The following is a 25,997-nucleotide window of genomic DNA, read 5'->3' as shown; positions in this document are numbered from 1 at the left end:
TGAGACCGGTTTTCAAGTATCCAAAACTATATCCGAGAGTAACGTAATAGAACGCGGTTGCAGGCGCATGTATTCAAACACAAGATTAAGTTTGTCAAAGATTTTGTTGCAAAAGGGTTCTTGATTCTCCCAACATTTCCAGATTTATGGTTTGCACTATTCAAAAGTAGAATTTTGCAGGGATTTGTTTGTTTTCAAAAGAAGCTGCCCAGACTTGTACAACCTCTTGCATTGCGCTGCTATTGAGACCCAGACTTCTGGTTTTGGGCTCCAGTTCTGTTCTGTCGAATGATTGCTTTAGAGTACGACCGTCAGTCTATGGTCTACAGGTTCAGGGAAAGGGGTCGTAGGAGCATTGTGCAATTGTTGGGAATAAAGTGGCTCCAAAACCAGAAGTTGTGCTGAGACAGCGGCGGCATGCTTTGTGCTATTGACACAATAAAAAACCAACACCAGCAAAGAGCTGTTGCAAAGTGATGTTGGAAAAACCAACGCTTTGTGCGTCTTTCTGCAGTGCGATTCGCATTGTTATGCGTGTGTTTGTCCCGATAATTTGGAAGGTTCCACATTGGGCTCTGTTGGGCGCACTTAATTTAAAGATTGTCGGCTTCAGCGATCTGCAGAAACAGGACGACACCATGCCCTTGGAAAGTGGATATCTTAGAGACATAACGACTGTGGTTACGTGTAGGCTATTTGCATTTTGTTCTGGGAGCTCGAGATCGTGTTTTCCTTTATATCTGGTCGCACTATCAGAACAATCCCAATTTCAATCCCAATACTCAATCTCATGGGCTTGGGGCTGTCGATCCAATTCTCGACAGACGACTGTGACTCAATGCCCTAACTTCCATCAACACGCTCTTTTCTATGCTCAGCAATTCTACTTGTGTCTGGTTGGATTTCCAGCTTTAATCTTCACCCTTTTGAAACTCCACCATATCAGATTGTCAGCTATTGCCTGTCCTGGTGTGGCGATGAGTAACTTTTCAGATTTAGTTAAGTTCTCCCCAAGAAAAACATTGTTGTCCATTTGCAAACCTGCAAAATACAGTTTGAATTTCAGCTATCGCCAGCTGCTTATAGTGGTCAAAACAGCTAAAGGAGTATTGCCCCCAAGTCCATTGGTTGGTTATCTTCCAGAGCCCTGAGGCATTCCACGTCCATTGCAGGGCTTTATTGTCATGAAGTTATTCTAATAGAATATAAGAACAGCTATTTTGTTTTTTACGACCCAAACGATTCTACGCAATTATGCTCTTGGTAGGAATAGATTGGATGCCATTCTTGGAATTGAACCCGCTAATTATAATATATATTAATTATTAATTATTAAATATGCAACAAAATATAATACATTGATTTTAATATAATTTTTTTAAGAAAAATTAGAAATTAGAAATTAGAAATCAATAATTGATAACTGGAGAAAAAAACTTTCGGATTAAAAAAATTTATTCATGTAATAAACAAAAGTAACTTTTTTTTTTTTGATTCAAATATAATATAGAAAAAAATAACACCTGACTTTTTTTTGTTTTTTTTATTTTCATTTTTTGCTTTATCATCCAATAGGATTAGAATTGGAATTGGGATTAAAATTAATATTTCTGCAAAGCTCATGAAAACCTGGCAAAGTAGGGCCGGAATAGTTATTCGTAACATTTGAATTTTGCATATGAGCAGATCTATTTACACGATTGGAATGATTGGAATAATTGGAATAGTTTGTATAATTGACATAACCAGAATTAGAACGATTTGGAAGATTGGATTGAAGTAGATTATTCGAACTCATATTAATATTGCCAATATTGTTAATGTTAGCAATGCTATTGTTTGATGATTGTAATATAAATGGTTGATTGTTATGAGAAGAAGCAGTCAAACCACTAGTTTGATTTGAATGTGTATACAATTGGTTGTGATTCGAGGGGTGATTAATGTTGGAGTTTAATTGGGCCAAATTTGAATTGCTTTGGTTATTTGGTAAAACTGGGATCAACAAATTAGAAGTAGATAATCGACGTGGATAGAATTGCTGTGATGCATTGGATTGTAAAGGTTGTGGGTACTGAGCTAAAGAAGTCGAGGATGGCATTGATAATGGTAATTGTTGTTGGGAATAGTTTTGGAGCTGAGAATGACTTGCCTGGCCGGTTTCTGCTGCACGTTGGTTTTGTGAAAAGACTTGAGGTTGAACAGAAACACTTCTTGATGATTCAACTATACGTGGCAATTGCTGGATTTCATTGACAGGAGGTGTGATACTAGCATTCGCATGCGAAACGGAATATTTATCATAATCGACATAATTAAATCCATCTTGTTTTCGATAAAAATCAATATACGAAAAATTGTTATTAAAACGATGAACAAAATCGATATTTTCATCAAACAAGTGGTAATTATAATGACTGTCGTTGATTGCAGTTGGTGTGGAGCCGATTTTTTTAATTAATCCAATATGCTTGTTTTTATAATGTTTCGCGCAACTCTTATTTGTTGTAAAACCTAGTACTGAAGCATAGCACGTTTGAACCTTACATTTAAAGGGTCTTTTAGCATTGATAAGATCAAAATGCTTTATAATATGAAACAAGGATGAAAATGTGTGAGGATTTGGACAGTGATTGCAGCGATAACCACCTGGTTTCTTATAGCCATAATCAACCTCATAATGCTGCAATAACAATTCAAGAAATGTTGTGTTGGAGCTGTCTGGAGATATCATGTAAGAGCTATGTAATCCCAATTGTGAATTGCCTTGGTAAATAGGTTGACACACAGTATCTACGGTATTAGCCTGCATTGTGCTCAATGGTTCATTAGTTGCTATCGGTAAAGTTAAAAATAAATCAATCTAGTTCAGCAAACAGTGTATATGATATATAGTCATTCAAACAAAATCAAAAAAAAAATATTTTCACCATCATGGAATCGGAGCTGTTTATATATTACTGACTTGCTAATTACTGAAAAAATTTATTCAAATGAAGTGCTTAAAGGACATATGACAAATTCTGCTGAACAATTCTAGACATGCATGCTTCTACACGCCGGCCGAACTGCCCCGTGTTTATTATCTGACGGGACACCGCGGCCGGTTTTTCAACCGGAATGTGCGCCAAAACAACTGTACCGTTTATCATAACCGGATATCATTGGTATTACGAGGGGATGGCCGTATTTGAACATACGTCTGGATGCCGATTGCATTCCGGTCGAAGTCCCGGTGCTTGCCTCCAAAGGCAACGGGAGAAGCCACTTCATCTGATGGATTTGTTTTTGCTGGAGCTGCTGTTTGTGAGGCACTCTTTCCTTTGCTGCTCTTCTTCTCCAATGGCCGATTCTATTTCCAGGATAACCTCCATGCTTGAGTCTGCCAGAGACTTGACCTTTGAGACTGCTGCTGCTGCATCCTCAAAGTTGGTAGAAACTCCTTCTCATCTACGTCCAAAGCAAATATCAAAGTTCTTGAATTCGCCTTTAGAGAGAGATAAATTGATTGGTTTAAAATGCTTGTTCTCTCTAATGTCCAATTCAAATAACAACTCAACCACTTCCAACACAAACGATCTTCTACTATCCTTCTTTCCTGATGTCATTAAGAATATCACTTCTCCCAATATCAAAATCAAAAAATTGATCTATATCTACTTGTTAAGATTCGCCGATTTGCAACCAAACACAACTCTATTGTCCATCAACTCTATCCAAAAGGATTTGTCTAACAATGATCCCAATATAAGGTCTTTATCCTTAAGAACCTTATCAAACATTAAAATCCAGGCAATTATCCCCATAATCATCTTATCTATCAAAAACTCAATCAATGATTTATCTCCCAATGTTCGGAAATCTTGCTCAATTGCAATCTCAAATCTATTCAATAACTTCAACTCTTCATCAATCTTGGAGAAAAAAAATTTATTATCCTTTTTATCCACTCTATTAAACGATTCCCATATTTCGGTCTTAAATTCTTCAATTTTGACTTTTAATAAAGTTTGTCCCAATAATTTTAAGTTAATCCATAAAAATTTCCACTTTTATATAAATAATTTAAATCAATTCGACGAATGGACTCAAGCTATTTTAATTCAAACTTTAACTAATTATTCAAGGTTTTTCCTTAAGAGACCAAAAATTATATCTTTAAGAGATAATTCAATGATTTCCCCCCTACCTGAATTTTCAATTTCAAACTCGTTTTCAAATTCTCTTTCTTTCAATTCAATTGACTATACAACCCAATATGATGATCATGATTTACTATTGTTTTTAAATTCATTGCAATTCTTATTTTACTCAAGAAATGATGCTGTCATCCTATCAATAACTAGAGCAATATTATCCCTATCTTCTCCTTTGGATTTTTCATCTTATAAATTAAATCAATCCCTAATAAAACTATTAAAATCAAACTTATTAGCACGAGAAATTAAATTACTAATTTACAAAATTATCTATTCCATAAATTTAATTTCTTCTAATCTTATCAACTCTCAAAATATTTCAATCTTTAAAAATTATTTAAACCATTTTTATTTATTACCAAATGACCCCCCAAAATTATCAAAAATAAAATTAGACATTTTGATATCTTTAATCGACGATTCAAATGTTTTACAAATCATAAAAGAATTAAAATATTATGCTCTATTTTCAAAAAATAAAATTGTCGCCAACTATTCTGTCATCTCCTTTGGAAAAATTGCTCAATTAACTAATTTATCAATCGACTACTCCCCAACTATTCTAAATTGGTTACTAAAACAAATTAATTCAAAAAAATCAATCAGCAAACAAAGAATCCTAAATGAATGTCTTAATGTTGTCAGATCTTTTATTCAAAAAGATCCCCATAATAATATCAAAACTGTTGTACAATTATCAAAAATTATTTTAAATGATTATGAATCCTTTTTTAATGACACTCAAGATCAAAAAAAACCTCAAGATTCAATTCCAGATTCAGATTTTGCAAACGAAACTGATACCCCAGACAAAGAAGCCGATAATCTTGAAAATCAAAAACTAAATTCTAAAGCAAAATCAAGTATCATTTGGTTAATTGGGGAATTTATTCCTTTAATCCCAAAGATTCTACCCAATTTTTTAAGAATTTTAATTAAAAATTTTAAAAAGGAAAAATCCTTTAGAGTAAGATATCAAATTTTATTATTAGCTTCTAAATTCTTGTCCTATGATTATGATTTATATAAAAAAGTTAATCAAGTTGATTCAATTGAAAATTATCCAAGAATTAATAATCCTGTTTATCAAAACTATTTATATTTAATTCAACTATGTAAATATGATGATAATTATGATATAAGAGATAGAACAAGATTATTTAATAAAATCTTATTAGAAAATGATGATAGAAATGAAATTGCTACTTTATTATTGCAAGTGAAAAAACCGATTTCAAAAATTTCCACAAATAGAACAAAAATCAGTATCAATGTTAATGATAATGATAATGACAATGACAATGATAATGATAATGATAATGATAGTGATAGTGATAATAATAATAATGATGGTCATAATAGTAGTCAAAGAGAAAACATTCTATTTCTGTATTTATCTGTTCCCCCATGGGCTGATCAAAAAACATTGCCAGATCCATCAATACGTCAACCTAATACCGATAAATCTATTCAAACCCAAACCAACCAAATTCAATACAAAGATACTCGCCAAAATTTTGGCAATAACTTGTCTAGTAATGGTATTCAAACAAACACTAGAGATACTCTTCAAATTAAAGATGAACAACTTAGAAATAAATATAAAATTCAAACATTAGATGAATTTTTTGCCGAAAATGATGAAAAAATAATCGAAGATTTCAACTCCGAACACAAACATTTTGAGGAAACTGAAGATGATGATAGTAGCGAAGCTGAGTATGATGAGTATGAAGTCGATACTGATGATAGTGAAGATGATAGTGAAGACGATAGCGAAGACGATGCTGAAAATGATATCGGAGATAGCAAGAATGATAATCAAAAAAGTTATAATAACGGAAATGACCAATATTCTCAAATTATTTATCAGGCAGATGAAGAAGTTGATGAGAAGGAAAAAATGTTAAAATAAATCCCATAGATTTACCCTAAGGTCGGAATTACACCTTTTGATGATATTATAGATTGAAAGTTTACATTTGCAGTTAATCAACTTGAATCATTTGGCAATCGAGACTAAAGATGGGAAACGTTTACCTTTAACTCTTTTTTTAAAGTCGATGTTGTTGATGGAGAGATTCAAAGTTGGACTATCGCTTTAGTAAATATAGTATGTCAAATCTACCTAATGATCAGCTTTAATAAATTAGGCTTTGTTGAGTTATTCATTTTAATTTAACTTCAATTAACTTTAAATAGAATGAAAAATAAAATAAAATTAAGTTTATTATACAAAGTACTAAACTTTTTTTTTTACAGATATACTTTTAAAGGACTCTTTTAAAAAACTTGGAGTAAAATAAAAAAAAATGAAAGACCTATTTTCAATTTGAATAAAACTTTTCACTTTTGATTCTAAAACCCATAAGAATGTTTTAAAAAATCATGAGCCTTTATCGTACCTGAATTTTAGGATTATTTTTCAATAATCATTTATAAGTCTCAATGCAACAACCGTATCGTTAATGACTAAAAATATTGGTAAACAGTTTATGGTTTTTTTTTGTTTTTGTTTCTTTAAAACAAAAAAAACAAAAAACAAAAACTATCGTATACAGGGAAAGAACTAGATAAATTCATCATAAACTTTCTAGATTCCAATGTATATAGTCCTATAAACTCATCATCTTGCTAGTGTTTACACCTCTCATTTTCTCGCCATTTAAAACATCCTTGCCTATTCGTTCCATAACTTCTATTTCAATTAAGTTTCCAGAATTTTCATATTCCAAACTGATATCATAAACATGTTCAATTCTTGATTTAGTTATTCCAATTTCGCAATGCGATAAGCACTTCAAGCAATTTTTGTATCTGACTATATTTAGTCTGACATTATTGGAGATATTTGGATCATTTTTATCAGAGTATATTTCCCAGGTTGATTCTTCTTCCAATCTTGTAATTGAAACCGATGTTGAGCCAGGAGTATAATTAGAAGAGTCACTATTTAGCATCGTTTGGAATTTGTTTAGATTTGTATTTTTTAAAGTGCTGGAAGAAGATAACGAAGTTTTCAATGGAGTCTTGTATAACCAAACGAATCCATTCACACCTAGTATAATGCTGACATTTCCGGGCAAATCAAAGCTATGGTTTTTAGTTCTGACAATTAAATAACTTGGAACTAATACCAACAATCCATTTCTCAATTTACCATACTTTAGTGATCGTGTATGTAAACCAGCAGCACCATCATTGTAGAGCATCTGCACTTCACAATTCAATAAATCGCCTTCTTTTAAAAAATTTCTCATAGTAAGCTCGTCATTTTGGGATTTTCTCCTGAGGATACCTCCAGGCAAATTGACTGAGCCTAGTAATAGAATAGCATTCTGTTCGCCACCAATATCGACTTTCCATCTTTTGTTTCCCACCTCTGTTATTCTTCCAACGATATGATCTCCAGTTTCTGGTCGAAACCTAGACTTTAGAGGAATCACTGATAGCAACTTATTAACTCTGGAGATGGTACCTGCAACTGAAGAGTAAGTTTTATTGCCAACAGAATATGTTCCATGGCCTCTCATCAACATTGGATCTGAGGTTACCAATTCTCCAGGAGTTACCACTGAGTTTTGAAGAGACTGTTTTTGGGGGCTGGCAAAATCTAGATCCAAATCCGAATCTGAATCCGAATCAAAGTCTTCTCTGTTCTGTATGGGCTTTGATACTGTTAGCACTTCCATTGTTGCTTCTGCTGGTGCTTCTCCTGCTTCTCCTGCTTTTCCTGCTTCTCCTGCTGTTTCTTCTTCTGCTCCCCAACACTTCTGCGAGCTCCAACCGTAGCAGTGGAACGGCACGAAAATTTTCAGCATAACGAGGACATCACAAAAATGGGCATCACAATCAGAAATAGCCCAGTTTTGCTTTGATGTTGAGCTCATTCGCTTTTCGAAAGGAGATAATATCACTGTGTTTGTTCAGGAATACAAAACTTGTTTGGCATCGACTGAACTCCAGGTCTACGTTTATGTCCTCTATTGTTTCAATTGCTCAAATGACAACCTCTGCTCCTCATGAACTGTCCTTGAGCGAAACCTATCTTCCTCCTGTGAACAAAAACATGAGACACCTAGATCGTTCTTTCTTTTACAAGGAAGTCCCACTAGTTGCTTTGTATTTTGAAGATCCCAAGCTCATCAACGACTTTATTAAGAACCATAAGGATGTGTTGCTAGGAGTCAGATCTGTGCCAAATCTAGTCAAAGTGCCTAACATAAAAGAGCTTTTAACCAAGTACCAAATTAACAATCCCAATTTCCACATCGAGACAAATGGCAATGTCTTTGATAAGGTCTGTCTATTAAGAAATGATATTAAAACCACAAATCTTCATGAATTGAAGTCTCAAGTTTCTACTGAAATATTTCACTATTTAACTGCCAATCAAACATTATTGTTTCCATACACCTTAAAATTGGATTATTCCTTTTGGAAAACTGATGAGATTTTAAATGCAATCCTACCCATACAAAATGAAGAAAATCCTCCATCATCGTTCACTACAACAGGTCATATTGCTCATATGAACCTCAAAGAAGAATACTTACCTTATAAAAACTTGATTGGCCAAGTTATCTTGGATAAAACTAAAGCTATAAAAACTGTTGTTACAAAAACAAACTCAATAGAAACAAAATTCAGAACTTTTCCAATGGAAATCATTGCAGGAGAAAACAACTTTGATGTTGAACAAAAAGAATCAAACTGTATTTTCAGATTCAACTTTGAAAAAGTTTATTGGAACTCTAGACTACATACTGAACATGATAGATTGATTAACTTGTTTCAGCCTAATCAATTGATTTGTGATGTTATGGCTGGCGTTGGTCCCTTTGCTATACCTGCTGCTAAAAAAAAATGCGTTGTTTTGGCCAACGATTTGAATCCTGAAAGTTTCAAATATTTAAAAATCAACAATAAATTAAATAAAACAGAAAAATTTGTCCAATGTTATAATCTCGATGGTAACGATTTCATAAAAAATTGCACTCAAAATTTAATTGTGTTTTTATCAAAACATTTCGATAATACAATCATTGTAAAAAAAGAGATTAGAAATAAAAAACAAAAAAAAAACGATGGAGAAATATCTCATTTGGAAACTATCAAATTAAAAATCCCAAATTTTTATTCTCATTTTATAATGAATTTGCCTGATTCTGCACTTGAATTCTTACCATCCTTTATTGGCTGCTACTCAGATATCAATTACCAAAAATTAATTCAATCTGACGCTTCTTTCAAGTTACCTTATATCCATGTTTACTGCTTTGAAAAATTCTCTCCCTCTGAAAAGCCTGAACCATCAATTGAAGAATTGCAGCAAAGAATTTATCTCAAAATTATAAATCTTTTAAATTGCAAAAAAATTGATGCAAAGTTTCATTTGGTAAGAAAAGTCGCACCAACTAAACCAATGTTTTGTGTGTCTTTTTTGCTACCTGAATGTGTAGCTTTCAAAAAGCATTTCAACTCCTGATGTAATTACTGTATTTTACTGTTTTAAACCATTAAAGAAAAGGTATTTTAAATTAAAACTTTGTATTTTATTTAACAGAATATATATTAAATGAAGTAACACAAAGAACACAGAAAAATTAATAAAAATAGTCAATTTTGTAAAAGAATTAAAATAAACATTGTTTCTAATTTCTAGAAACATGGGGATTAATAAAGTAATATCACAAAAAATGAGAAACAGGAAAAAAAAAAGAAAGTAATTAAATGCTAGAAATAAATAGACAACATAAATTTTCTATTTGTTTTTAATTCTAAAAGTATATTTTAAACTAACCATTAGTTTATAAATGGAAACAGCTTTATTGCTTTTTATCTGTTTGATTTTCAATTGTTTGATTTTCAACTGTTTGATTCTGCACTCTATCATTTTTTTTTGGAACTCTTGCTAACCAATACAAAAATATTGTCAAGATGAAATTGATGAAAATATAGGAAATAAATATACCAAAGTTTCTCCATCTTCTGGAAAAATCACAGTTAATAGAAGCAAGGAAAACATCTGTGCTCGCAATAGAACAAAAATCACATTGCCCTGTGGCATTTTCATCTAACAAATAACCACCATCAGTTGATATATAATCACTCATAAATTCACCACAGGTTTGACCGCTTGGAGGAGAAAAATTCAAATACTCAATACTAGAACAAACAACTTCATTTCCAGATAATCCAACAGATAACACACCATCAATAAAATATGTAAAAGGTGATACTCTGTACATAAAAATCCAGAAACGAGGCAAGGCATCTGGGCCAGCAAGAACACCACAAAATGTTAAAGACATAGTGAAAAGCAAAGAACCAACATTTGCAGCAGCTTCTGCCATTTGAATTCCTGCAATACAAACTTGACCCAAAGTCGAACAGTAAACATAAAAAGAAACAAAGAAAAGCCACATTGTTGCGCCTCTAGCATTAACATCATCTGTTGGAATAGCATTTTCATATAACCCAATTGGATAGTAAAAACAAAAGTAAGCTAAAGTACCGCAAATAACTTGCCATGGGATTTCAACAGTGATTTGAGCCAAAATAAAGGCAAGCCAGCTAAATGTTTTTGAAGGACGTTCCCTAACTTCGTACAATTCTCTTTGGAAGACGAATCCTGGCATCATTTGTTCAACAAGAGAGTTAAAAATAACTAAAGACATAAACACAGCAAACATTTGGTTTTGCAAACCTTGTTGAGATGTACCTGCTTTGAAAAACGAAAACCCAATAAACAAAGCAGAAAAAACTGTTAAAAAGATTTTTGGATAAATATAGCTTGGACTTCTCCAATATTGCTCAAAAACTCTCCTTGTCACAAGAAGATATTGGAAAGGTAATGAAGTTGCAAATGATTTATGATGTTCAGGAGAGTCATCAACTGGCAATTTAATCAATTCGTTTTCCATCTGGGTCAACTCTTTTTGAACTTCTTGTCTTTCGCTAGAACTCATCCAGACTTCATAATAATCTTGATTTGCTTTGGAACCAGGAGCAGCACCAATTACAGCTAACATCCATTCTGCAGGATTGGCATTTTTTGGACATTTTGGAGCACCATGCTTTTCAAAATAATTGATAAGAGATTGACAATTTTCTCCCAAATTCCCGAAATAAACAGTTCTACCACCTTTAGCTAAAAATAATAAACGATCAAATTCTTTCAAAAGAATAGCAGATGGTTGATGGATGGTACAAAGAATGGCTTGACCGTTATTGGCAAGTTTCCTCATCAACTGACAGATTGACCAAGCAGTTTCAGAATCTAAACCAGAAGTTGGTTCATCTAAAAACAACAATAATTGTGGTTTTGCAGCCAATTCAACACCAATTGTCAATCTTTTTCTTTGTTCAACATTAAGACCTTCACCTGCCACACCAACAACTGCATCTGCATATTTTTCCATTTCAAGAATCTTGATAACATTATCAACATATTCAATTTTTTCTTCTTTGGAAACCGAAGCAGGCTGTCTTAAAAAAGCTGAAAACAATAATGCTTCTCTAACAGTACTTGTTCTTAAATGCAAATCTTGTTGTTGAACATAACCAGTTGATCTTTGAAATGAAGAATCTCTGAGGTGACCGTTGACAAACATATTACCAGTAACAACACCCATTGTAACACGATTGGCTAATACATCGAGAAGTGTAGTTTTACCAGCACCAGAAGCTCCCATCAAAGCAGTCAAAGTACCAGGTTTAACCCAACCATCTACATGACTTAGAATTCTTCGAGTTTCATCTTTAATTTGGATATCATAACAAACATCTCTCCAATGGAAAATGTCTTTGCCGGATATCATTTTTTTGGCCATATCTGAGCTATCACTTTCATTTTGTCCAACTTGAATCTTTTCATTACCGCTTTCAATATCAATTTTTTGTTTTCTTACTTTTTTCAAGGTTGACCTTTGAAAGAGCAAGATTTCACCCTTCTGTTTTGCACCCTCATTATATTCACAAAGAACTAGATAGATAAAAAGGAAAAAAACTGCAAAAGCTAACACAATACCCCAATTTCTCCATTTATGGTCATTATAATATTCAAAAGAGGTATTGATAAAATTATCACCATTGACGTAGCTTTGACCTATAACACTGCCGACGGTGGAGCAAACTCTATTACTGGGATCAATATCATCAGCGGAATATCCAGAACCAGAAGGTATAAATGTATCGCAAGGAAATTCTCTATCATGAAATTCATTTGCCATTAAAGATTCAAAAGTATAAGCAATAGGGTTAATATAATTAATCCATCTAGACCATCCAAGCATATCTCTTGTTGGGATAGTAAAACCAACAAAAATAGTCATGGCTAAAAGAATAACGGAAGCAGGAGTCATGGCTTCTGTAAGAGATTTAGTTGCAGAACCAACACATCTAAAGACATGAGACATGGCAAAAGTAGCAGTAATAACATTCAATAGGTAAAAAAAGAAGTGACCGGCGGATCTACGAAAATTGACCATGAAATAATAAACCAAATTAAAAGCAATTGCAGTGATAATTTTGGAAGGGATTTCAGTTAAAATAGAAGAAAAAGAGGCAGCAGATGGATGATAGAGAGCATACATTTTATGTTTTTCAGTAACCAGTCTAGCTTCATAAAGAGACATGATTTCTAATAGAGAAGAGAAGGAGTTGAATAAAACAGCAAAGAAAAGAGCAGCACCACGCTGAAAAAAGGAAGAAGTGGTTTGATCGAGATTATAAAACATGGAACCAAGAATAAAGGACATTCCGGTGTTACCAAGAACACTTACTAAAGTGATGGATAAGTCATTTTTAATTCTTTTAAAATCTCTTTGAATAAGATATCTAATTTGTTGACCATAGCTTACTCTGTAGGGAGAACTAGCTCTTTGATTTTTTGATTGAGCTGCTACATGAGATTCTCTAATTTCTTCAACAACATTATCAGTGATACAATGATTGACATATTCATCGACATCAGTTCTTAGTTGGGAGTACTGGGGAGAATTTCTCCAATAAGATTCAAATTCTTCGGCGGTTCTTGGGACTTTATTTTCATAACCTTTTCTTGGGATTCTTTGAGATGGATTGGTTAAAGAAGTCAAGTAATCAGCAGTGGTTTGTCTTGGAGGACAATTATAACCCATTGTAAAAAAAAATTCTTTAGCATCTTCAGTTGAGCCGAAATAGATTTGACGGCCTTCATATAGTAAGATAACTTTATCAAACAAGTCATAAGCATCTTGAGAACATTGATAGATTGCTATAAAAGAGGTAGAATCGAGAACGTCAGCAGAAGTTCTCAAAGCTCTAATGAATTCTAGAGCAGTTGCAGCGTCTAAACCTCTAGTTGCGTTATCCCACAATTGAAGGGGAGCACCACAAAGGGAGACTTCAGCAATGGAGACTCTTTTTCTTTCACCACCGGAGACACCACGAATTAATTCGTTACCAACTTTAGTATTTCTTGTATGAGACAAGCCATAGGTTGCCATATAAACTTCGGTCAAATGGTTAGCATAGGTTTCTCTATCAACACCAGGGGCTCTATTTTCAGGAGTTCTGAATTTGGCAGCAAAGGATAAGACATCATAAACGGTGAGTTGAGGAAAATGGACTTCTTGTTCAGCGTTATAAACAATTTCACCACGATAGTTTTTACTGATCTGATGTGGAGTTAAACCGTCATAACAAATTAAAGAGTCATTTGATACATGGAAACCATGGGTTTGAACACCAATAGTTTTCAAAAAAGTCGAGCAACCAGAACCAGGTCTGCCTAAAACAACGACAACTTCACCAGGTTTGACTAGACCATCCATTGGTTTCAAGATGTCGAAATATTTACTTTCATCAGTTTTTTTAAACAAGTTGACAAAATTCGAAGCTAATTTTATTGGGAAATTGGAGACAGTTTTGAGGTAGTCAGCGTCAGCAGCGACACCGTAAGATCTCAAATCCTTCCAGGCTAAGCCTAGAGAGAAATGTTTGTAATGATCAGGATCAGTATCAATGAGTTTTCTCAAGTTTTTAATCCAGGCTTTTGAACTAAATTCATCGCTATTTGGATCTAATTTGGGATCAATATCGTTATGAAAAGTGTTTTGAGCAGGACCAGGAACAGTTGAAACTCTGGATAAAGTTTTGATGATGTTGAGGAATGATTTACTGTTACTTTTATTTTTATTGTTGCTATTAAGATCAGAATTCAATGAGTTGTTAGTAAACTGTCTTGCTAAAGATTGAATATTTTGATCAGCATTTGAATCAAAGCCGCTATATTCACGAATAGAATTATCATCGTAATCGGAATCATGTTTTAAATTTTTTTGAGGAGATTTCTCATAAGATGAAGATGTGCCTTCACTCATTTTTGATGGAGAGGCTGACAATTTCAGGTGATTGGACGATGGCAAAAAAGGGTAGTTGAAAAGAAGTATTATGTATGTCTAATAGAGTTTAAGGATAGAGTTCTGGTGAAAATTAAGGGTATATGATAGAGTATTCTGTAAGGTGAATGAGAGACTTGAGGATAAGAAGAGAGGAACCCAGATAACAAAGAAGAAGAAATAATATAAAATAATATAAAATAATATAAAATAAAATTAGATAAAATTAAATCCAGTGAAATGAAATGAAATGGGGTTAGATATATAACAAAAAAAGAGTGAAAATAAAAAGTGGATGAGATAAAACACAATAAAAACCAACGCCTATATATAGCAAACAAAGGAGCACAATTTCCTAAAGAAGCAAAACATTTCCGGCAGCAGAAACACGACCGCCAGCAGATAAACGTAAGTGCTGAAATTCTTCCACACAATTTGGCGCCAGAATTACAAATCATCCCCTTACAGAGGACCCTTGCCGGCTCGCGCCCTGCTGCCGGGCCCCGTTGTGTATATACACGTGATCGTCGGCTTTCTAACTTGTCCGAACAGGCGTAGCGGAACGGCGTTATTCCGCTGTGTTCCGTCGTGTTCTGCCTTGTGCAGACGCATGTGCAGCGGTGGCTGACGACTATGCGCGTATTTGAGCGTTTTTCTATTGTGTTGTCGTTAATCCATCTGCGTGGACGCGGTGTTGTGTATTACTTTTTTCGGTTCCATCTTTTGATCAAGCCGCCGAAGACGCTGCTCTTCTTGGAGCCTGTCTTCAGCGGTGCTTTTGGTGGTGCCGTTGCTCCAGCCGTCAGAGAGGCCGCTTGTGCTGCAGGCCCCGCCGGTTCCACTCGGCTGGATCTCCTGGCAGTGTCGCCTTCCTTCTCCAGCTCGCTGGCAACTTTGTTCGTGTCACATCTCGCCAATATCTCCTGGTACGACATCCTCCTGCTTCTACCGCTGGAAACCAGATCTGTTCCCAACAACATGTTCGTCGCGCTGACTGCTTTCTTCGTATTGCTATTGTGGTTGAGCTCATCTAAAAACTGGATGTGAGAGGTCATTCCAGCCACAGAAGTGTTGCAATTGCTTCCTGCTCTGGGTTTTCCATTCAACTGCAACGTGGTGTTTGCTGGTGCTGCCCTCTTGGGCTTCAACTCCTTTGGGAAGTATGGCTTTTCATCCACATTGTCATCAGATTCACTGTCACTTGAATCTGTGTATTCACTACTCATCTTGTAGTCCTTCAATTCTTTTCCAATTTTTTTATGTCCTTTATTTTTCATATTAGAATAATCATATCTTGAGTTTTTGATATAATTTATACTCTCCTTACGGGATTTATCACTCACTTCAGTTAGCAACTTTTCAAAAAAATCCTGACAAACTATTTTATCATTATCATTATCATTATCATTATCATTATCATTGTTATCATAGTCTCTTTCTTTCTTTATTTTTTTTATTTTCTTTTCTTCACTCAGTTCATCACTATCATATTCTTCATCATATTCTTCGTCATAATTATAATTATCATCATCATCATCATCATCTATGCCATCCCAATCATTATCCCATTTCCTGTTGATATTGCGTTTGTTTCCTCCTCCGTTTTCATTATAATAAACATCTGGAACAACCAATACTGGCATCTTGCATGTTTTAACCAAAAATTCAGATAGTCTAATTCTTTTATTTTTAATTCCCTTTTCAAATTTAGTCACACCGTCAATCTGCGATAATGAAGTTATTGTTCGACTTAATACATCTGATCCACTGTTATCTCTTGATAATTCTCTTTTTACATCATAGTAAAGTAACGAAGCAGAAGTTCGAATTTTAGATAAATCTCCTTCTTTGCCATTAATGCTTTTGCTTTTATTTCTCTCTTCGCTTAAATTAGCCTCTGATGACATTGTTGTAACCTTTGATAAATTTTCTAATTCTTCAACTCCGACAGTTAACTTAAGATCGTCTCTTTTAGATCCAATGACAATCGTATTGGGACTATATACTTCAATCACATTTCGGAAAATATATTTCAAATCTAACTTCTTATGCAATAAATTCTTGTACATTGATGTTAATTTTGATTCTTTTTTATTTATTTCACTGTCCTTTTTATACAATAGAAAATCTTCAATATTGGCAGAGTTTTTACGGAATCCATTAAGATTATTCATATTACTTTCACTTAGATTTTTTTGCTTTAAATAATTACTTTCAATTTCCTTTTGCTTGATTTCCTCATATTTTTTATTAATTGGTTCATCACAACAAACTTCAATAGTGATTTCAATTTTTAATCGTTTCTCATTACATAATTTGATAACATAGTCCATCAACTTGGAAAGCTTTTTATTGATATATTCAATTAATTTTTCATTTCTTTCGTTGATGTCTTTGATTTCAATTGAGTGCTCATTATTATTACTATTATTGCTATTATATTTATCTCCAGTAATGCCATCACTATTCTCACCATTATATTTACTAAGACTATTACTATTAATATTACTATTACTATTAATGCTATTGCTGTTGCCATTGTAGTAAAAATTTAAACTCTTATAACTTGACGACTTGAAGCCTTTATCTTGTTTTTCTAGGGGAACAATTTTATAAGGCGCTCTACTTTTGTTGTTTGTATTTGCTAGTGATAAACTATAAATCGATGGAGCCGGTTTCGATTGAAGACTTGAAAATGAAGATCTCGAATTAACTCTGGATAGTGACGATTCCAAATCATCTAGCATTGAAGATGTTTTGTAGGACTTTTTTTTAATATTTTTTTTAATTTTCAATAAACTGTTAGACTCTAGCCAGTTTTCGATCAGTTCAAAATTTGAAGGAATGGTTGTTATAAGAATCAATTGATCACCGTTATGAATCAAGTTGTCCAAAGTGTAATCAATTGAAGACCAGGTATGTTTTCTGCCACTTAAATAAAGTAAAATTATTTGAGAGGAAGACTGAAATTCTTCTTCTAAATCTTCTTTGATTAGTGGTGGTAGACTGTTAATATTTAAATTGGCAAAATTTTCTTGTTCTTGTTTAAAAGACGTGTAGTGATCTTTGGGTTTATGGATTGTATTTTTCAATAAAAATTGATCGAAATCTGGATGTCTTTTTTTTAAAATAAAGGATTTGTAGCCAACAGTTGGCCTTGAAGGGTATTGTTTATTGAATAAATTTGTTATGTTTGTACCATCTTCGCTATACTTTGGAGCGTCATCTACAGTATAGCTACTATTATTCATGCTAAGAATGTTATCATCATTAGTGTTATCAATAGTATTATTGTTATTCAGGTTAAACTCGAAGACAAGATTTCCTAGAAACTGTTCAGTGTTTATGTCAGTTGATTTTTTCAAAGAAAACTGATTGTCTAATTTTAAAATTTCTTCGTCAGTCATTTCAGTTAATTTCCTTCTTTTTTTTTCCTCGGTTAAGGAATTGTTTATATTGTTAAAGGCATCAATGTCAATTGCAGAAGATTGTTGTTGTTGTTGATAAAAGAAATTGGAATTATCACTTGTGAATAGAATATTAAGCTGAGTATTTTTTAAAGTTTGAGAGTCTTGATCTTCAGAAGAGAATTTTTTTGAGACCGAAGAAAAGGAATTCGGGTTTGAAAAGGAATTCTTTTTAGAATTGGGTGATTTTGAGTTATTTTGAATGGAAGTAAGAGATTTTGGATTTAGAAATAAATCGGGATGAATTGTATTTAATCTTGTGTTTGAATCAGTTAGAGCTTGATCATCTAATGAATCATCTGAAGAAGTTAAAAAGTTTGAATTTGATAATCTCAAGCTTGAATTTTCGCTCAGAGAGGAAGATTTTAAAGAAGTTTTTTTTAGAATACTTTTATTTTTTGGAGGGGGTAGTTTTTTTCTTTTCCTTTCTTTAATTTTTTCTCTCTGTAGTTTGTATTCGTTTGATTTTTTTATATGGTTCAATTTAATATCCTGAGAATTGACTACATTGAAACTATCGAATTTAAATAAGGAAGGATCAAGGTTTGAGGAAGCCAAAGAGGACCTGACAGGAGCATAACCAAAATTTAAATCTAGCTTTTTTTTTTTAATTTTTGCCAGAAGATCAGTGGTTGAAGAAGAATTGCCGTCTATGTTGTAAATAAAAGATGGAGCAAAACGAGGCTTTTCAGGGTCTATTATGTCAATGAAAAGACTGTTAAAGGAGACTCTTTTTTGAAAGTGAAATGAAGAGAGATCGTGGGGAGAATGATTTGAGGATATTGACATTTGAGAAAGAGAGAAAGATATATGGATACAGAAAGCAAAAAAAAATATAGTATATGACGAAAAGCACAAAACGAGAAAGAGATGGAAGATATAGTATAGTATTGGTGGTAGGAGTATTATGGACAACGAGAAAAGATAGAAACAAAGAACAAGTCTAAAGCAGATAAGCCAGAAGAAGCAGCCAGATGAAACTGGAGTAAGAGAAAGAGGGACTTTTCGGGCAGTATTTATACCACGCTGATCTGGAGCTGCAGACGGAAAGCAACGCACACATGCAGTAATACCAAGCAATAGAGCTGCTGCAGCTGCAACAAAGGACCTTGGGCCTTGGGCCTTGGCGCTGCTGTGTCTACGGTTTCTGCGGTTTCTGCGGTTTCTGCTGCTTCTCTGGTGCCAGTGCTAGCTGCTGCTGTCCTTGGCGCTGCGTCGCGCCATCCACACCTTGTCTGGCTACAATTCACCACCGCTGCGGCAGCGGCACCCGCAATCAGCCATCATCAGACGGGCCTGCCAGAGGCCAGCTCCCCCGCGCGCTCTGCTTCCACAACGCAGGGTCCAGCGTTCCAACGTGTTTTACCGCTTTCTCAAGTCCCACGCGCCCACCTGTGCCTGCATCTCTTGGCGTTCTTGGTTTGTAATTTGCTCCATTTATTTGCTGTTATCGAGGAAGAATTTCACAATCAAATCAGCAATCAACAAATTGTCGTTTTTCAACAGCTCGGTTGATTCAAGCGCTTGCTTGATTACGTCTTCATCAATTTCCTTTTTTTCCAACTTCTCATACAAGCTCTTGAGGATAAACCCTTTGGAAAACTCGGGATGTCCCTGAAAGGTCAACACCTTTTTCTTTTCGCTTATAAATCCTTGATTGGAACATATTTCCGATGTTCCAATGATTGTAAAATCATTCGCTTCTATGTTCTTACTGCCTTCACCGTCCAACTCTTTAAACACAACGTCTTGGTGCGATTCATTGATCACCAATTCCTGCCTACTATCCAATTCACCAATTACCTCCTGAAATTTCTTCCCAAGCTGGACTACAGTAGCTCCTATCTCCCAACCTTTCAAATTTCTTCCAATTTTATATCCAAGAATCCTTCCAATAATCTGATGTCCAAAACAAATCCCGACAATTGGCAATTTAATATCGTCTTTTTCCAACACCTCTCTCAAAAACTTGCTCAATCTTAAAATCCATTCTTCATCTGTAAAACTATCGCTTCTTGATCCTGTCAAATAAATTCCCAAGCAGTTTTTTTCCAAATCTTTCACTTGTTCAGCATCACCTAAGTCTGGCAACTCAATTTTCCCGATAACATCAAATCTTTTGAAATAAATCTCTTCCTGATCATAAAACTGTGATCTTTTCATCAACTCGATTCCCTGATCGCCAAAATCCCCAAACTCAGCGTAGATATCGTGGCTTATGGGTGTGTCCAAAACAAAGACACTGATGTATTTTTTGTTTGAATCAATAGTCATGGCCTGTCTTTCTTGGTGCTTTTGCCCTCAATCTTTATCTCTATCTATCTCCATCTTTATCTTTATCTTTTCTGATTGGGAAAATCCAAACGTGACTTTCTCGTGCACAGAGCTCGCCCTCCTTTTGACTCTTTTGTGCTTCCACACTACTGGCTTCATCCAGCTGGTTGGCACTTTTCCGGCTTGTCCATCTCGCTCCAACAACTTGCTTTATCAGTTTCATTATTCTCTTGATCTTCTCTTTGATATATTTATATTCGTTATATCTTTTATATCTTTTAGATCCAGTACATTGACTCAATACCAGTTTCTCAGTTGTATTTTTCAATTGCATTTTCTGAAATGGCTATTGCTCTTTGGTTTGTTCCCAAAAAAAGCTCTCAGTTGTATGATGTTCTCTCAAATTTGATTATCAGCTTACAACCTTTATTTGATGATTTTCCTCCAATTTTTGAACCTCATATCACTATAACCTCAAATTTATTTATCTCTTCAAACTCTGATATAAACAAAATCTTGAACGCTTCTTTAATTGCCTTGTCCTCTTTAAATATATCCTCTAATATCTTGCACAATGATTCAAATCAAAGCAATACTATTGATTCTAATAACTCAACAATTAATGACCAAATCTCTTTAAATAATTTAAATAATTTAAATAACTTGATTCAATTTGATAAGTTTGCTGTTGGAAGAAACTATTTTAATAAAATTCATTTTCAAATTTTTAAAAATCCAAACTTGATCAGTTTTGCTAGAATTATCAGAGAATTATTTGTTGAATTACCTAAACTAAAAATTTTAAATAATCCAAACAATTATTCAATTCAATTCAATAATAACAATAATAACAATATTAACAATAATGATAATAATAATAATGATTTTAATAATAATAATTTTAATAATAATAATACCAATATCAATAATAATAATAATAATAATACCAATAATAACCAAGAAAACTCCACTATAAACGAAAAAAATACTATTGATCTTAAAAGAAACTCCTCAATCTCAAAGACTCTGTCTCTATCAAGAAATTCGTCTCTAAAATTACCTTCCCATTCAAGGAATTCCTCTAGATCAAGATCAAAATCGATTAATAATCATTCTTCTCATTTCTCAATTTCCTCATCTTCCTCAAATAAATATAATAACTCAACTTTCAACTACGGTTACGATTTAGATGCAATTATCCCACCAAACGCAAAACCACCATCCGTTATTTTAAATGAAAACGATTTAACTCTAAAAGCAAAAAAAATCGCTGAAGATTGGTCAACCAACCAATTTAATCCTCACTTATCTCTCGTTTATTCAAATATTTACAAATTAAATTCCTCTTTAATTAGAACCATCAAAATTAGAATAGAAGATTCTTTAGATATTTATAATTTAAATGAAAATAATTTAATCAATTACCCAAACTTAGGCTGGAATTATGGAACTTTGAAAATAGTAAATTGTGAAGGAAATGTTCAAGATTGGCAAGTTTTGGGCTCAATTGACTTTCATAAATAACTCGCTTATTATTATAAACATAAAAAACACTAAAACGGAATTTTCTTTAGTTTTTTGTTTTCATTTTCTAAGTTTATTCAAGTTTAAACACAAAAATTGTCTTTGTGTTTTTTTGGTTTTTTTTATCTTTACAATATTCTATCAGTTGGTCCTTCAATATAAATCCAATTTCTTTTGATCAATTCCTTTTTCTTATTTTTAGTTTCTTGTGAGAAACAATTAATATCAATTTTTTTTTTTTAATTTTTTTTATTTTATTTATTTGGATTGTTTGTTTATTTAAAAGAAATAATAACATGGTTGATTGTTACCAAAAAATGGATACTCTACATGATAATATGGTAAATAAACACATATTTTATTAAATTATTATAATTCAGTTAAGATAACTAAGATTCTAACTTCCGTTTATATTTTATTCTAGTATTTAACTCCTGTTCCTAATAAACTATTTAGACCGGATTTTTCATTTTACATGGCTGCTCCTCCAGATTCTGCTTATGTTTCTCCTTTGCTTCACAATCATTATACAGCAAAAAGTCCAAACAAAAGTTTATCCCCTTCTTTAGCTCATCAAAACTTTTCTCCCAAAACCTTTCTCTTGCCTCCTCAATCCTTTCCTCAAAATTATGAAGAATTTATTGCCACAGGTTCAAAGCCAAGTTCAATTGTTCATAACGACTTTATTAACTTAAATAAAGTGGATAATTATGGTACAAATAGAAATAAAAGAAATAATAGAAATAGTAGAAATAGTAGAAATGCTAATGATAATAAAAAGAAATTTTTTCATTATGAAACTGAAATGAATACATTTCCTGAATCTTTTAAACCAAGACAAGCTTCAAATATGCCTCATAAAGAAAAAGTATCTAAATGGATTCTTGATGTTCCAATTTTCCCCTTAGGCGACACAATTTGGTCCAACGATTGCTATCCTGCATTGATTGATGATTCTTCATTTTCAATTTCTGATGATAACAATTTTGTAGATGATTTTCCTTTTAATCCAAGTGCAGATGATATGCTGGAATTGCAAGCAAGAAGAATAACTTATTATACCAACAAATTATATCTCATGGATCCCCATGAAGAAATCATTAATGGAAATGAATTGTTGGCTTTCATTAAATCCCAAAATCAGAAAAATACTAATGATAAGATTGAAGTTGAGTCTGAAGTTGAATGTGGCCATATTAAGACAAATTCCCCTATTGCTACTGCTTTTACTAGTCCTCAATGATTGAAATCTTTTATAAAATTTTTCATCAACTATTCTTTTTTTACTTTCTTACTTTCTTACTTTCTTACTTTCTTACTTTCTTACTTTCTTACTTTCTTATTTTCTTATTTTTTTATTTTCTTATTTTTTTATTTTCTTATTGTTTAATTATCTGCTCTAATTTATTTTAGTTCATAATGAAATCTTATCAATAAACATTTATTTTACTATTGTTTATTTTGTGACCTTTAAAATATGTACTACATATTATTCACACTGACTTCCGTAAAATTTTTTTTGGTTTGAGACATAAATCATTTGTAACATAATATTTATTAAGTAGCACACCTTAGAGAATATTAGCTTTCAAAAAAAGATTCTCGAAGGAATTATACAGCTTTACTCAAATTGAAAATGCGATGAGGTATGTTATAGTTTCAACTAAAGACCTATTAAAAAAGTATTTAAAATTAATGAATCTGTCTTAGAACAAAAATAGAATCGTTTATTGTGAATGCAATCATAATAAAAATCTATTACTCCCTTAATTTTGGATCAAGATAAATAGGATTGAAGAACGATTCCAATCAATTAATTCAATGCTTAAAGATTCTGAACTTATTTGGGTTTGAAATGAAGTTTATAAAATTACAGGAAAGGTAAAACAAAGATAAAAAATTGGTAAATATTAATATAATTGAAAATGAAGGTAATAAGATGTACAAGTAGGTGAAATAATTAAAAATATAAAAATATAAAAAGCTTGTGACTTAAATTAGCAGATATAGTATGAGATTAATAAAGAAAAAATAATCATCAAAATACAGTAAAAAAACAAAAAAGATAAAGTGTTATTATAAATTATTAAAAACACAAAAAAACTTAAAAACGATTGAATTTTTTTAGCGGTAAATATAAGAATAAGGATAATAAGGATAATAAATAAGGATAAAAATAATAGTTTCAAAAATCTAATCAACTGTTAAATATTGACCAGAAGATCTTCTTGAATTGTCACTATCATTATCTTCATTGTCATCACGATTATCATCATCGTCATCATCATCATCATCATATTCTAAATCAGAGGGGTTTTCACTTCTACTAATCCAACCTTTAAAATTATCAATAAAGGATTTCTTATTTGGTTGTTGTGAAGGATGACCTAGGGAGTATCTTGATGCAAAATCAGTAGCTGGAGACATATAACCAGGAAATGAATCTTCATCATGAGACAGACTATTAGTACTATTGTTGATGTTTTTATTTTTATTAATATTATCATTGATATTATCATTAATGGTATTGATATTATTTTTGTCAATAAATTTGTTATTATCGAAATTGTTAATTTCAGAATCTGAATGAATGGTAGTATTTTTGTTTTTGTTGTTATTAAAGATATTATTTTGAATTGATTTTGTGTTCATTGATAGAGATTTGAAATTTGGAGTGGAAGTGATTCTTTTAAATGCTTTTATTTTAAGATATTCTCTAATTTCCCAGTATAAATCTTTTGAGACATTTGAGATTGATTTGGACTTTTTTATATAAGATTTAAAATCATTAATATGTTTTTTAAATTCCAATTCATTTTTTTTGAGCCAAGAAACGTTTAGTTCTTCTCTTGTAGCGCCTCTAGCAAAATTTCTCATTAAATATTTATCATAGTCTCTTATAATTTTAGTTATAATATCGGAAGTAGAGATACCTTCAGTTCTTTGGGAGACTAAAAATTTTCCCAATTCTTTTATAGGTTTATAGACATCGTCAGAGTTAGCAGAAGCATAGGGAAGATCATCATGAGCTACAAAATCAATGTTATGGTCAAGTAAAAAATCTGTATTAAGCTCCCATGGGGCATTTGGTATAACTTGATCAACCCATTTGCAGTGTAATAGAGTTTCGCATCTTTGAGTGTCAGATAAAACGGTTAAACCTTTATTTTTCCAGGTAATTTCATCACTTGGAACACCAACAACTAAGAAAACATTTGGAAACATCAATTTGCACTGTTTTAGTTGGTTCATATGGCCCAAATGAAATAAGTCATAAATACCATCACAGTATATTCTGACTTTTCTAGTTTGGATATCATCAGGCAAATCAAGTGGGAAACCTTTTGGGCGATATTTTTTATAAATCTCTGGGATTTTTGAATCATATTCAATTTCTTTTTTACGAAACTCCTTTAATTTTCGCAAATGATCAAGCTCAGATTCAGGTTCAGAACGATTGAGACGAGAATCAGATGTGAAATCTTGATGTGAACCTTTTATCAGTTGGTTATATTTTCTTTTTCTTGAAGATCTGGTCCTGTCAGGGATAGTGTCAGATACAGCATTTTTCAAAGCTGTGGAGGAGTTTGAGTGATTGGAGGAGGCAGAAGAAGCAGAAGAAGTTGAGGAAAGATCGATAAATTGGGCGTTCTGATCAAGCTGTGATTTGGTGCCATTGGCAACAGACTGAGCGCTGCGACGAGAAGAGGAAACTCTGGGAGACATGGTGATGAGGGATCCAGACAGCAGTTGGAAGAACCAGCAGCAAAAACAAGAGAATGGGAGCAGATGTGACAGCAAAAGCAGCAGAAGAAGGAACAGATTCTCGAAAACAGAGCAATGTTGAGTAGCCCACTTTCACATGCCAAAGCAGACGATGCTGCACGAGCGCTCTTTGCTGCAGAACAAAAACACCCAACAATGCCAGACCGGCACGTGTAGTGAGGTAAGCACAAATTGCATTTCCTCATTGCAATTATATAATAACCATGTATGTAGCGGTGTATGTGCGTTTTTATGCGCTAGTCCGCGACAGGAATTTATAACTCGATTGGGAATAGTCTAGGTCGGACTTAATTTTATATGATTCAGGATAACTTTCGAAGATATCGAAAATTATTTCGGTCCCATCTCCTATCCTCATCGCA

At 32.9% G+C, this 25,997-nt stretch overlaps 11 protein-coding genes across 11 annotated transcripts; 5 read left to right on the top strand and 6 right to left on the bottom strand.

Annotated features, from left to right (window-relative positions):
• Window positions 1–181: 181 nt before the first annotated feature.
• On the top strand, window positions 182–1,357 carry ASCRUDRAFT_110496 (uncharacterized protein). Its single transcript, XM_020188742.1, has one exon. The coding sequence runs from the start codon at window positions 477–479 to the stop codon at window positions 1,149–1,151; it is 675 nt and encodes a 224-aa protein (XP_020045966.1). The 5' UTR covers window positions 182–476; the 3' UTR covers window positions 1,152–1,357.
• Window positions 1,358–1,484: 127 nt separating this feature from the next.
• On the bottom strand, window positions 1,485–2,877 carry ASCRUDRAFT_77005 (uncharacterized protein). The gene has a single exon (XM_020193695.1). It carries the CDS (start codon window positions 2,810–2,812, stop codon window positions 1,565–1,567), a length of 1,248 nt encoding a protein of 415 aa, XP_020045965.1. The 5' UTR covers window positions 2,813–2,877; the 3' UTR covers window positions 1,485–1,564.
• A 437-nt stretch (window positions 2,878–3,314) lies between these two features.
• Window positions 3,315–6,338, top strand: APL6 (AP-3 complex subunit beta). The gene has a single exon (XM_020189243.1). It carries the CDS (start codon window positions 3,343–3,345, stop codon window positions 6,112–6,114), a length of 2,772 nt encoding a protein of 923 aa, XP_020045964.1. The 5' UTR covers window positions 3,315–3,342; the 3' UTR covers window positions 6,115–6,338.
• A 187-nt stretch (window positions 6,339–6,525) lies between these two features.
• RRP4 (exosome non-catalytic core subunit RRP4) lies at window positions 6,526–8,325 on the bottom strand. Its single transcript, XM_020193694.1, has one exon. The coding sequence runs from the start codon at window positions 8,087–8,089 to the stop codon at window positions 6,815–6,817; it is 1,275 nt and encodes a 424-aa protein (XP_020045963.1). The 5' UTR covers window positions 8,090–8,325; the 3' UTR covers window positions 6,526–6,814.
• On the top strand, window positions 8,203–9,687 carry TRM5 (tRNA (guanine) methyltransferase; the record flags this gene model as incomplete). The annotated part of the gene is made up of 2 exons (XM_020190736.1): window positions 8,203–8,441; window positions 8,514–9,687. 2 exons carry the CDS (start codon window positions 8,203–8,205, stop codon window positions 9,685–9,687), a joined length of 1,413 nt encoding a protein of 470 aa, XP_020045962.1.
• A 118-nt stretch (window positions 9,688–9,805) lies between these two features.
• ASCRUDRAFT_77002 (pleiotropic drug resistance family ABC transporter) lies at window positions 9,806–14,955 on the bottom strand. Its single transcript, XM_020193693.1, has one exon. It carries the CDS (start codon window positions 14,564–14,566, stop codon window positions 10,028–10,030), a length of 4,539 nt encoding a protein of 1,512 aa, XP_020045961.1. The 5' UTR covers window positions 14,567–14,955; the 3' UTR covers window positions 9,806–10,027.
• On the bottom strand, window positions 14,635–18,840 carry ASCRUDRAFT_9316 (uncharacterized protein; the record flags this gene model as incomplete). Its single annotated transcript, XM_020195122.1, has 2 exons — window positions 14,635–14,668; window positions 15,734–18,840. 2 exons carry the CDS (start codon window positions 18,838–18,840, stop codon window positions 14,635–14,637), a joined length of 3,141 nt encoding a protein of 1,046 aa, XP_020045960.1.
• Window positions 18,841–19,314: 474 nt separating this feature from the next.
• Window positions 19,315–20,337, bottom strand: ASCRUDRAFT_77001 (putative amidotransferase). The gene has a single exon (XM_020193692.1). The coding sequence runs from the start codon at window positions 20,323–20,325 to the stop codon at window positions 19,489–19,491; it is 837 nt and encodes a 278-aa protein (XP_020045959.1). The 5' UTR covers window positions 20,326–20,337; the 3' UTR covers window positions 19,315–19,488.
• A 261-nt stretch (window positions 20,338–20,598) lies between these two features.
• CPD1 (2',3'-cyclic-nucleotide 3'-phosphodiesterase) lies at window positions 20,599–21,921 on the top strand. Its single transcript, XM_020191071.1, has 4 exons — window positions 20,599–20,864; window positions 20,916–21,102; window positions 21,349–21,371; window positions 21,411–21,921. Exons 1-4 carry the CDS (start codon window positions 20,668–20,670, stop codon window positions 21,847–21,849), a joined length of 846 nt encoding a protein of 281 aa, XP_020045958.1. The 5' UTR covers window positions 20,599–20,667; the 3' UTR covers window positions 21,850–21,921.
• A 320-nt stretch (window positions 21,922–22,241) lies between these two features.
• On the top strand, window positions 22,242–23,264 carry ASCRUDRAFT_76999 (uncharacterized protein). The gene has a single exon (XM_020193691.1). The coding sequence runs from the start codon at window positions 22,325–22,327 to the stop codon at window positions 23,090–23,092; it is 768 nt and encodes a 255-aa protein (XP_020045957.1). The 5' UTR covers window positions 22,242–22,324; the 3' UTR covers window positions 23,093–23,264.
• A 1,291-nt stretch (window positions 23,265–24,555) lies between these two features.
• Window positions 24,556–25,575, bottom strand: PCT1 (choline-phosphate cytidylyltransferase; the record flags this gene model as incomplete). Its single annotated transcript, XM_020190761.1, has 1 exon — window positions 24,556–25,575. A coding segment is annotated over one exon (1,020 nt), but the record flags the coding sequence as incomplete, so codon positions are not given.
• Window positions 25,576–25,997: the final 422 nt, after the last annotated feature.

The sequence above is a fragment of the Ascoidea rubescens genome, assembly GCF_001661345.1.
Source record: "Ascoidea rubescens DSM 1968 unplaced genomic scaffold ASCRUscaffold_11, whole genome shotgun sequence".
Taxonomy (NCBI): Eukaryota; Fungi; Ascomycota; class Saccharomycetes; order Ascoideales; family Ascoideaceae; genus Ascoidea; species Ascoidea rubescens.
The sequence above is the reverse complement of the archived record's forward strand: the minus strand, read 5'-3'. Positions and strand labels throughout refer to the sequence as shown.

What these genes read in the sequence shown, in the direction of transcription:
- ASCRUDRAFT_110496 (XM_020188742.1), top strand. Translation starts at nt 477, where the DNA reads ATGTTGGAAAAACCAACGCTTTGTGCGTCTTTCTGCAGTGCGATTCGC.
- ASCRUDRAFT_77005 (XM_020193695.1), bottom strand. Translation starts at nt 2,812, where the DNA reads ATGCAGGCTAATACCGTAGATACTGTGTGTCAACCTATTTACCAAGGC.
- APL6 (XM_020189243.1), top strand. Translation starts at nt 3,343, where the DNA reads ATGGCCGATTCTATTTCCAGGATAACCTCCATGCTTGAGTCTGCCAGA.
- RRP4 (XM_020193694.1), bottom strand. Translation starts at nt 8,089, where the DNA reads ATGAGCTCAACATCAAAGCAAAACTGGGCTATTTCTGATTGTGATGCC.
- ASCRUDRAFT_77002 (XM_020193693.1), bottom strand. Translation starts at nt 14,566, where the DNA reads ATGAGTGAAGGCACATCTTCATCTTATGAGAAATCTCCTCAAAAAAAT.
- ASCRUDRAFT_77001 (XM_020193692.1), bottom strand. Translation starts at nt 20,325, where the DNA reads ATGACTATTGATTCAAACAAAAAATACATCAGTGTCTTTGTTTTGGAC.
- CPD1 (XM_020191071.1), top strand. Translation starts at nt 20,668, where the DNA reads ATGGCTATTGCTCTTTGGTTTGTTCCCAAAAAAAGCTCTCAGTTGTAT. An exon ending in AACGCTTCTTTAATTGCCTT is followed by an intron (nt 20,865 to 20,915) that starts GTCCTCTTTAAA and finishes TTCAAATCAAAG; the next exon opens with CAATACTATTGATTCTAATA. An exon ending in CTGTCTCTATCAAGAAATTC is followed by an intron (nt 21,372 to 21,410) that starts GTCTCTAAAATT and finishes GAATTCCTCTAG; the next exon opens with ATCAAGATCAAAATCGATTA.
- ASCRUDRAFT_76999 (XM_020193691.1), top strand. Translation starts at nt 22,325, where the DNA reads ATGGCTGCTCCTCCAGATTCTGCTTATGTTTCTCCTTTGCTTCACAAT.